Consider the following 11,906-nt stretch of genomic DNA (forward strand, 5'->3'; position numbering starts at 1 on the left):
AAATTGGACCGAGGTTTGTGGTTCCGATAGTGTTTTATTGATCACCGGTTACGACCAGTTTTGTACTCTTTCTCAACGCAATCACCAATTAATACCAGTAAGTCATCTTGACAGGTGGGTAATTTGATGTGAATTGGATGTGCAGCTGTGGTGTTTACTTGGCCTGCTGAGTTTCTTTTGATAGAACGGTCATTGAACTCGGCATGTCGGCTCAAACAGACCTAAACATATGAGACTATCGTGGATCATCACAATCATTGACAGCAATACACACTGATGCTTAACTGCCTTACAACTACGAGAGGAGAAAACCTTAGAAGAGAGTGGAAAGAAAAGGGAAGTGTATGGACTCATTACGAAGTAGCCTTGTGTTCTTAAGGGAAACTCTCAGGAATAGGGTGCTGACACCTTTGGATAGCATTGGAATAAACACATCTGAGCATTTTTTGCAAGTGAGGCTCCATTAGCAGGATCAAAGCGAATCCCACTCGACCTAAGTCCAATGCACGAAGGCAGGAAGACTTTAGCTAGGTAGTTGGGCTTGGAAGCGATAGCATGCGCGCCGCTGGACTTGGTTGTGTGCCTTGTCCTGCAGGGTTTCCGACCACTTACAAGCAGGATTACTTGGGTCTCAGCCAGGAAGGAGCGTGGATCACATCTCACGTTGTCATGTCATGGCCTGTCTAACAACCCGTTCTGTGATAACACGTCTTTTTCTGTCCAACTATCAACATGTCTACGATGCCCCTGGATGTTACGCTATTCTACATACAAACTACAATCGACCTGATATAACCGGATTTACTTTTCTCTCTCCAAAAGAGAGAGGGATGATGCTTTGTTCACATTGGCTTATGACATAAACACCAGAAGTGGGTGGCCATAAGAGGAATTGCAAGCGACTCAGATCGGTTCGGATAGAAACTATTCTTCATTAACAAGGTGAAAATCCTCGAGTAGAACATAAGGTTGACGGAAACTCGGGAACTGCGCCTACCTGATGAACCCGAAGAAGGGTTAAACCGGTCGTGGGCTGTCGACGAATTTTCAGCAACCTTGTGAGTAGTTTCCTGTGTGAAAAAATCCTCGGGACTAATTCCTTGTTGGAAATGTGCCGTCTACTAGGGTGCATGCAAAAAGCAAGTATCAGAATGGTTGAACTTACTTCTACTGACGATGACAGACAGATTAAATCCGAGGTTTATTTTTCATCAAAGTGACGTTTTCGTGGCCGGAGAAAAAAGTTGGGAAGCGACACATTTTAGTTCATCGTAAAATTTGAGAAAATCGATTTGATTGCAAGAACGTAGATGGAGAATAACCAGCTAATCACTTGCCTTAGCTAAAAGCTGTTTGTATACTTGTCGCTCACGGTTTATCATAAGGGAACTCCTGGTTAAAATTATTCATTCGTTTAGTTCATAAAAAACAGTGTCTGGGTTACATGGAGCGGTTCCTACCAAAGAGTATACATATATTCGATTTAAACAAAAAACAGTTGAACTGAGAATCCACCGGTTTAACAGGTGATTAGTTACATACATCTATTCTTTGCGTATACAGGGTGGGCTTACAGATGCGAAGTGTTCCACGAAATTGTGAGATTCAGTCTCTAGAGTACTGGACTTAGAGTCTGGACTGTCCCTAGACGATCAGACAATCGCTTGAACCATTTTTTCTAATTGTAAGTAAAGTCATTATTCGCGTTGCGATTAACTCAACTTAAATCCAGCGGAAAATTTAGCTTGAGATTGCTCCAACAGTCGTAGAATAGACGCTGTTTTGTACACTTTCAAAGCAGAAGAATCTGCGAAATGATGCGAATGAGTTTAGTGAAATACATTTATGTGAGACGTATTGGAAAGCTCAAAGAGATGGAATACAGGATGATACCAGTCAATGAGTGTTTTATTCATGCTGTATCGTGGGTGGCCGTTTATTGGTTCCGCCTGTATTGAGGAACAAGGGGAAGACAGAGAACCCTGGACACGGATGTATTGCCAGGACAAAACATACAGAGCTTCTGCGTAAATGTATACGATGACTGCAGGACCAATTATGGCCGTTCACTCGTTCGTTATGTACAGTCAGTGGCGACGTTCCGGACGTGAACACTTTCAGTTTCACTTCGCTGGTCTTATATTGCTAAGCCGTGTTTGGTGAGCTCCGCCAACTCACCTGCTATCCGAAACGTGTCGTACCGATGGTGACCTTGGGGATGCGCCATTCTTGCATATGTGCTTTTTTCATGTTTGGGTGACAAATCACAATGGCTTGTCTTAAAAGAGATCAAGAATATCCCTATGGTAAGCTTGAATTTGTTTGTTCGAATCCATTTTTAGGTCACACAAACTCAGACCCGCAAATTTCCAGAAGTGCGTAGAGAATGGAAAAACTTTTTGGTTGGCGGTATGGCTTACAGGTTAACATCGTGTGTTTTGTGTACCTTCCGTAAAGGTTGTTGGGGATACGAGCTACAACCCATCCATCCCAATTGCTAGTACAGCACGCTGGACAGTTTTTTCCATCTGTGTGCTCCGCACCGTTTCAGTTCCCAACCGTATCCTTAGCCTTTCCACCACAGGATGAGGCTTCAATAGATATTACTCTCTGAGGACAAATTAGGATCACCACGACAACTCCGTTATAAGTTCAGTTCAACATACACATGTGCTCAGAGTACCTATGTCAAATAGCGTTTCGCAAAACTTTGTCCATCGTCTGAAAGAACATTTTAAACTCCTTGTCGTCAGAATGCTGTGAACAATGTGGAGGCCGTGGTCGACTGTTTGTAGGCTGTAATTTCATACTGTTGCCATAGCGACAAAGTGTGTTTTTATCTTACCCATTTATAACGCCTAGCAATTTGAGCATCCAGTAAATTATAGAGAGGAAGCAATCAGTCTTTTCCACTGCTTCTGATTTGAGGTCATTCGTTGGTCCTGAGCGATTTGGAGACCCTTTGCATCTCTTGTGCTTTGTATGGTAGCCAACCTTGGGGTGAGATGGACCAAGTGGTTATTTGAGCACGAATTTACTGACCAGAAGGTCCGTGGTTCGAACCCGACCTCTGCCTCTCGACTTCCCCCGTCTAGGCCTGGGCAACCTGGCAGTATCCCAGCCCTCGTGCTTCCTTTGGGTGGCATGGCAGTTAGGTACTGAACGGGTGCTACAGCTGAACGATTTTTTTCAACCTTGGAGTTGTAGGAAATTACGTGCTATAGCCATCTGGCCTCTTCTGGGGATCCCCATAGGGAGGACTTCAGATTGGCTGCCGGTCAACCTCCCACATGTCATGAACGGGACTTTCAGGTGAGCTTTGACTGAGTCTTCCGTCAAGATCAAATGAGGGTTAATAACAGCATACATACAAATCGATGTGCAAGTGATAAATGAGCTTCATGGAGCTGAGAGGGATGAGTCCACATGCCGGGCAGCAAGAAGGGCAAAAGTGGTAATAGGGCTGTCCACCGCTTTCATCGACCTCACGTTTCATAAATAAGGACGTAAAAAAAACTCTTAACTTGTATATCAGAAGCACCTCTATTCGCTGGTTTGTCTTTTTGCATTGAATTGCGGCGGTATTCTACACAAGCATGTGCTGCATGCACTACAAGCAGCGGGAAAAACATACAATACCAGTCACGTTTAGGTGAAAACATATTGCGGTTTTCAACCACTGGTTCACAGTAAACGAAAATTCCGTTTAAATAAATTTTGAGTGTTTACAAAAGGACCTCAAATTTGATAGTCCTCTGGTCACTTATTTCGAAATAAATCAATCATTTTTCAGATGAAACCGGATCCATATCACTGCCTTCGAAGTCAAGATTTCATAATTTTCACAAATAGGGACTGGACTGGGCAGTTTACTTGGAATTGTTGGGGTGATTGCATGAACTCTAGCATACAAAATGAGACAAATTCCCCGATAAATGTGGCATGAATTACTCGCAGTTGATGTACTGGCACATATCAGCCTATCCAGTATTACGCCCCCTGTGCTCACTGATATTCCACAACGTTGCCAACACTTATTTGTAATCGCCCACGCTTTCTTTACTTCCCTAATTCAGTGACGTTCTGTGAATCCAAAAACATGTACTCTGAAACCGTTGAAACTACTAAGCACATGACCGACAACGTTTGCTAAAGGTTCATACCTTGACCAGTGTGGCTATTCTCTTCGCCCTCCAAACCAGTCGATCTCAAACTTTTCGGTCTGTTCTCCCCTACCCTTGCTCTTTCTGTACAGCCTCATCGCACTCATTTTGTTATGGATAACATGAACAGTAAACGTAACGGCCCCCAACGGGGCTCTGTCCTAATATGGACCATCTACTTTGAGAAAACACATTAGCAATCCCCGTACCATATGACTTAGTGTGAAGCCCTTTCGGAAGCCCATGAGAATCTGTGAATCCCATATCCTCGTGACGGACCGCCGTATTGGATCATTGCGCATGCGGCTAACCTGATTAGCGGGACTGTTGGATGCACCCCGGAGTATGGATGCAACGCTGTGGGAACCCTCTAAAAGTTTGACTGATGTGGAGAGTGCATTGACAAAAGCATGGTGACTGTACTGAGATCCCTTGTTTCGGTAACACAGCCTTGGCTTCAGGACGACATTCACGTGCGACCCACAGATTCTCTGCACTGCATGAAGATGTCGGGGAGTGACCTCTTTTAGGATGATGCACTGACGACGTGCTGGATTTCGATATGCGGAAAAATCACGCTAATTGGCCGCAAATGCCAGTCTCATTGCTTCTTATTGTCTCCAACATTTCAGCTTTGTTGTATCAAGCCCAGAAGTTTGATCTAGACGTTACACTCGCCTACCACATTATGGTCTATCGGTTTCTCCAAAATAAACCCTATCATTTTTCGGTATGTGTGTAATTTCTCGTTACACATTCCCTGTACTTTTTTCTAGCACTCATTTCCTTCGAATCCGAGGTCTGAGGTTTTGCACTGAAATATCCCACATTTTCTGCATGAGATGTGACGACGCGTTTGTGACATTCATTTGGCTGTCAGCGTGGCAAACCCAGCTGTGCTCGTTACCACGATATGTACTCGCAACTAGTGACTCGCAAAGATGCAGGTTGCTTTGTATGAAAATTGTTTTATCTGCACGTGGCTCTATGTGCGTAAGTGTGGGCATGTGCCAGCGCAGGACACCGAACGGTAATTCTCCGACACACTAACAGTGCGCGTGCCAATGTCGCCTGTGCATGCACACATTGCATAACGGATCAATTGGTTAAATCGATAGTCACGTTGCCTGTACCCTTTACCAAACCAAAAGAACCAATGAAAAGCGGTAACCTCGTTCCTGTATTTCGGTTGGACGAAACAGCTACGGCGGGCAAGACATGCGAAAGGCGAAAGTAAGCTTCGTCATTCCACACCAGACCAGTGACCAGGGGATGAAATCGCTATCAATACAGCGACTGTCTAGACGTGTCAGGTGATGATACTTACGGGCCGCTAAACAGGACGTTCTCTGTGACTATGCCGATAAATCAAACCATCACTAGTTCCGTGCGTTACCAACCCAAAACCACTATGGAAGCACAGCCGCTACCGGATTCGCCAATGAATGATGCAGTCAATCAATCTAAGGATAGCGAGGATAACGAACCAGGGTCGCTACCACACATAACCATTCCTGGATCTAACCAAGATTCTGACTCATCACCCACTGCATCCATTTCACCAGGAATCGCAACCCGTGCCTTAGGACCTTGTGCAGAATGTGGTTTACGTATCAATCAACTCAGCGATGCCTGTCACGCACTGGGATATTTGTATCACAACGCCTGTTTTGTTTGTTGTTATTGCCGTAAGTTTTCTCTGATCAATTCGGTTCTTCCACAACAAACGATTGAAGAAACATTCGCAAGACTGAGGGGTTGTGTACAATTCTCAGTAGGTAGGGTATCATAGAAAATGTCCGTGTTTTATGCTGGCGCATAGCAAACTGACTTCATATGTTGGAACCGAAAGTGAGTTACTCTGTCGCTACGACCTCTGCACTTGGTTCGTCTTGGTAAGTTCAGAGAGATATGAAGTTTAATAGCCTGTTACGTGGGACGTGATCGAATGGGGTAGAGCAAATGCAGCCGCTTCAGTCAGCAAATTCTGAAGTGACATGGGGATGCGATTTCTATAAACAACTGAAATCGCTTGGACTCAACCACTTAAACATAGGCGACGCAAGAGGATCCATGGATAAACCTTGTGAGCGATAAGCAATCGCCACTGTTTGGTATCTGCTTTGACGCTCACTGTACCTCGAAATCGGACGGGCTGTCTCTAGTCTGGTCTAGTCTGGAAGCCGAGTTGTTTTTACCTTTTTCAATTACACTGCAGTTGAGCTTGATAGTAACGCGGATTTTTCTAACGGTACCCTAACCTTTGGGACAAATGAAAGACTGCACATTCTGGTACAATACTGGTGCACCATTTATCCTTTTAGGCTTAAGCGATTAATTATTTCGCAATATACTACGCGCGCCTAGTATAACTGAGAACTACTGTTACACAAAAGCGCGTTTCCCTAGAAAACAAAGTTGAGCCCAAAGGAGCTGATGAAAAGAAAGACCAATCCGGGCCACCGCATCCAAAAGCTACTCTGGAAAATCAGCTTTTGAGATCGCATCAGAACCTAACGTTCGAAGCAGAGAACTATGAATTTTGGTGTCTTAGTCATCGAGTAACTTAGTCGTATGTTGGGCTTACATATAAGGGCTATGACGGAACAGGAGGTCAGTAAAATACTTTGTTTATCAATAGTTTTGCCCAAGTAACTTTTATTGCTCTCGATTCAATAAGAGGTTTCAGCCATGGGGAACGGAGGATCCTATTGTACACCATACTTTACCGAAACGACTGACGACAAATCATATTCTGTACCGATCGTATAGTTCTGAAAACTTCCCCCCAACAGTTCTGGAAATATCGAGAAATGAAACCTTATTGGACAAGCTATCTATCCTAGTTGGGAAGGGAGAACTGCTAAAATAACCACTGACTATCATCTCTTTCATCTGAGTGCAACGCATCAAGGGACTGTCATCGAATAGAGTTGAGTATGGGAATAACAGAGGGAGGAATTACTAAGCGAATGAGACACTAACACGCTGAAGTTGCTCAGTGGTCAGAGCGCGAATTCACCGGCCGGGTTCGAACCCGGCCTCTGCATCTCGATTTCCCTTGTCTAGACTTGGTCAACCTGGCAGCATCCCGGCCCTCGTGCTTCCTTCGGGTGGCACGGCGGCTAGGCACCGAAATAGTGTTACAGCTGAACGTTTTTCAACACGCTGAACTTGCGGTTTAGTTTTCGGAAAGACTTTATACGATGCACTTTCTCTCTGAAAACTTCAAAACAAGAAAACATTCTATCGTGTTCGGATAACCAGCAGTCGCTTTATTTGGCTATTGTCTACGTTTCGCACATCGTCATCGTCGCATTAGACAGAAATTCTTTAGATAGAGGGAGTACTACTGTAGGGCAAACCCCTCTCATCTTCTTATCTCACCGTAAATATATCTCCCCCGGCAAAGTGATTAACCTTGATGCCGATGCCATCCTAATGCCTCCAAGCTGACCGAAAGGATTTCTTTCTCAGTGGTTAAAATTGCATACCGCAATCTTCATGCTATACATGTTAGATGTACTCATCAAGTGAGTATGCGCGAATTACTAACCGTTAAATATTCACCAAACTGGGCAGTCTGGTTGCGAAAGCCTTGTTAGCAATCAAGCTTACATCTACTAAACACCGGCGATATCTAATTGATTTGTGATGAAGCTTCTTCAACCAAGTCACCCAACCAAGTAGTTATCTGAACAACCTAGGCTACCAGCCTTCTTCAAACAGCACTGTGAGGACGACTGTTGGAGGACTTCATTAACGACGGACAGAACGGATTTATAAAGAAGTACACGTCAAATTTCTACAATACACCCTAACTGTACATTTAGTCTTCATAAGTAACTCCATTAAAAACTCAAAATCTCCCATGGGTATGCAGTTAGCGTTCGCACAGCGGTATCTTGGTAATCTGACCATAAAAAATACTGAAGCTAGAAAACTACGCGGCATGCAGAAGCCTAGTTTTACTTAATCGCCTGAGAAAGCCAGCGAGAACATAGCTACCTGTTTGAAAGGTGCTTTACTCAAGCAGTGGTAAGAAAGAGCACTCATCTAGGCACCAATTTCTGAAGTTTTACTTTTAGCAAAGCTGTTCTGCATTTTCAGAGTCTTCTTTCGGTTTGTAAACCTGGTCCACTAAGTTGTAATGACTGGTTACATTAACAAGTAGTCCAACAACTCGAGCTGAAATTAGTCCGAAGCATGGATATCTGTCATTTTATTCCATGAGTTTTTCAGAAAATATGATAGAAACCATGACAGCTGAAAAGACTTATCCGCTAATTTAAGACTATTCTCCGTAGGCGAACTTCCGGGACTTGAATTTTGAACAAACCATTTTTCATCAAGCATCTGCTTGACTACATCATGGCAAGAGACCTATTTCGGTCCCAGAGCAACAAGCAGAGTAAGAGACCAATAACCAAAGCTACGCCACATACGACACAATTGGGGCCCAGCTCGTTCGTAGAATAAAAAGTTCCTTCGGATTTTGAAGATAAATAGAATTTCTACATGCATCCATTCAAAAAGACGTGCTACGTGAACGGAGTTGATATGCCAGGTGCGCGAGATTCAGTTTATGAAACGAATACATCTTCCGTTCGGCCAGCGGTGTTCGACGAGACCGAAAGTTTTTTAATTTCCATTCAGTTTGAATAACATGGATTCTATTCATTAGGGCCACCAGGGAAAACGTGGACCTTGTAAAATCTGAAATTAAAGGAAGGGTGCTTCTTCTATTCCACCAACAATCAAAGTTAAGTGTTCAATACGTGTTATTCAGCTTATCAGCCTTGAATGCCAAGTGCTTCGCTAGGCGACAGCATTCGTTCCAGCATTGTGAAGACCAGACTAGAATCCACCAGCTTACACTTACTTCACAAAAAAAGCGGTTTTTGCTTTGTGATTTGAGCCCTTGCAAATAAACCCCTTTCTGGTCTCTTCAAGTGTTCCTCAGCATCAAAAAGGAGACAGCACACTAGAAAGTTGGCAACTACACGAGTTTTTTAGTCACCTACCCGTTAAAAGATTGATTTCACTGGCACCATTATGTCAGCGGAGTTGGTTGGCAGCTTGACCTGGGCTAGGTACAGAGAAGAAATTTTCAGGGCATAGTTCATTGTTGCCATATCAATCGTGTGCTGTAAAATAGTATTTCGAATGATTTTTCCATACCTAGATCACGTTTTATTGATCCTAAAAAAGAGGCCAAATCATTCCTAGAACAGCGTTCTTCGGATAAGTCATCCAACAGCCTAATTATAGAGGAGAACTGATTTGCATTGGACAGTTAAAGATTGTATTCAGAATAGATGGAAACTACCCGAAAGTCTGACGGTCTTTAGGCGGTAATCAGACTCTTCTCAACCCAGCGGTTGTTCAGGTTACAATATGAAAGTTCTTGTTCATGATTTCCACGAGTCTTCTCTTTTTTTCCAGAACGCACATTGTCTGGAAAAGTGTTTTACAAGGACCAAGAAAAGATTTACTGTGAAGAGGACTATTTGGTGAGTATGTAGTTCAATATTTGCTGATTATGAACGTTTCACTTGCTGTTCATCACGTCCGAGTTTTAGACCTATACACACATGAAAAACGTTATATGTCCAAACCCATTTTGACTTACGGTGACACAGCTTTAGGGAATGTGTTTGAGAAAGACATCTGGAAGTGTGTGGCAGCTTTTGGAGCAGTGCACCAAGAACAGTGAACAGCGGTTGCTTGGTCGTCTCTCGCGTGTTTCTACTGAAAAGGCCGCTTAAATCAGATGGAACTCACCCCATGATAACATAGAAAATATCATATAGTAACACCCTATTCACTTCCGAACAAAATTAACTCGTTTAGCTTCCGTAATCATTTGGTAAGGCAGCCAGAAAAGGATATTAATTATGGGACACTGCCAGATTTCCAAAACCAAACCGGAGTGATTAAAAAGTCAGGGTGCGTCACAACTCTGGCCTCAACAGACTCCCTCGATTATGTCACACACCATAAGCAAGCTGAGTAAAGCTGTAATATCCTTCTCACAATGTACAGAAGACAACTCGCAAAATTTCAGGAAAACACTTCGACAGAATACAGGTCCAACCCACCACTTAGTTGGAGGCGAATGAACAAAAAGCTACATTGAAAACATACGATGCACGCAAACTCCAGTTAAGTAGCCACCATCCGGACGTCGGGTGGCACCATTTAACCGGACGCGTAGATGTACATCATCGCTTTGTTCTCATAAAGAGGTGTGCGCAGTCTTTAACGATTAAAACAAAAATTCGTTGCAAGTTATGTCTGGTACATGACTATATTTCTCCTGGTGTTTCATTGCTCGCAGATGGATGTAAAAATCAGCATCTCTCTTCCAAAGTTCTAAGCTTTCAGAGGTGTTAGGAACAAGCCCTCAAAGTTAAAGTTTAAAGGAGTCTTTCAGCTTTGGCTCCCTTTCATAGCTTCACTCCGACGCTTCTGGGAGAAAGTGAGAGTGCCTAATTATGGACAGCATTCTTAAACCTCGATAGAGATAGCTGAAATATGGAAACCGGGTTCGAATCACAAACCTTCCGGTCAGTATCTTCGCGCCTAAACCACTGAGTCATCTGTGGTTCATGGCAAACCAAGTCCCGCACCAACCAGATGCACGTGGTTTACATTTGGCCTCTTCCCTGGGCCAACGCATCGCCTTCCAAGTTCAACAGCCTATTTGTTCAAGCATGAGTTACCCTCGTGCCAGTGATAAAGCACTGCTCATTTTGGATTATCATTAGACTGTAATATGTTATAGTGAGTGAACAAAGCACGAACTTCTAATGGAGTTACGTTTCGCTTACCGCAGGGATATAAGTGCATGTATGTTCTGAAAAACAACTCCAGATACAGTCTCACCCATAACATCAACCTCCGGGTAAATTCTTGTTACGGAAACGCAATCTAGAGTCTTTTATGTATGGTGGTTGCATCAGTACTAAAGTAATTCAGCAATATGCCCCCCTATTCGCATAGCTTCGTGTTGGTTACTCGTACGCAAAATAAGAATAAGTGTAAACGGATGGTCAGTGTTATTGGTGTTCTTGTTTAAACCAGGGTTTTTCTCCGGCGCTGAATCAAAATGGAGGAAGTTTGTGTCCGCGCTAGCAAGATAACTTTGAGGTTCTGGTTTCACTTGGTCCCGATATTGGATGGATAGTCATGAAATGATACTAAAGGACAACCTGGTAGCTCAGCTGCCTGGTTATAAAGCATTTGAAATCATCATTATCAGTCCAGCGGAAAGATTCAGAGTGAGGCCGTAAAATCTTAGTCTCCTCACTGATGTCCATTCGGACTAAAACATCAAAAACCGCGTCAGAATGTAATTCTCAGTTCCTACTGCGGTCTGTTTACTTTCAAGCACTGTTTTGAAAGACAACTGTGTAGAAAGTCCTTCAAATTTCCGTGATGCTCCATTTTATTACCACAGTGAATAGTGACATTCAGGTCAAGGATACAACGTGTTGCCTACCTTGACAACGTACTTCTTTATGGTTAGCGCGCGATCAATTTGTAGTGAACGCATAGTGTTTTGAAAAAAAAATAAAGAACTCCAGTTTGACCAGCCAATTAATTTTCTGGATAAGCCAGACCGACTGGGGATTCAACGCAAATGCAGCAAGCAAATCGAAATTTAGAACCAACTGAAACGGCTGTCTAACTTACAAGTTACTAAACCGGAATTTATGTGTACTCACTCATATTCTAAAT

General features: G+C 43.3%; 2 protein-coding genes across 2 annotated transcripts in view; one reads left to right on the forward strand and one right to left on the reverse strand.

Moving 5' to 3' along the window:
- Positions 1-41: 41 nt before the first annotated feature.
- The window catches only part of T265_01194 (hypothetical protein), a gene marked incomplete at both ends in the record, with an annotated part of 27,035 nt that continues 15,170 nt past the window's right edge, over positions 42-11,906 (reverse strand). The window contains one exon of the mRNA XM_009165155.1: positions 42-221. Coding sequence (XP_009163419.1) covers positions 42-221 — 180 coding nt within the window. The remainder of the gene's footprint in view (positions 222-11,906) is intronic.
- The window catches only part of T265_01193 (hypothetical protein), a gene marked incomplete at both ends in the record, with an annotated part of 19,685 nt that continues 13,207 nt past the window's right edge, over positions 5,429-11,906 (forward strand). The window contains 2 exons of the mRNA XM_009165154.1: positions 5,429-5,851; positions 9,609-9,676. Coding sequence (XP_009163418.1) covers positions 5,521-5,851; positions 9,609-9,676 — 399 coding nt within the window. The remainder of the gene's footprint in view (positions 5,852-9,608; positions 9,677-11,906) is intronic.

The sequence above is a fragment of the Opisthorchis viverrini genome (genome assembly GCF_000715545.1).
Source record: "Opisthorchis viverrini unplaced genomic scaffold opera_v5_12, whole genome shotgun sequence".
In the NCBI taxonomy this organism is placed as follows: domain Eukaryota; kingdom Metazoa; phylum Platyhelminthes; class Trematoda; order Opisthorchiida; family Opisthorchiidae; genus Opisthorchis; species Opisthorchis viverrini.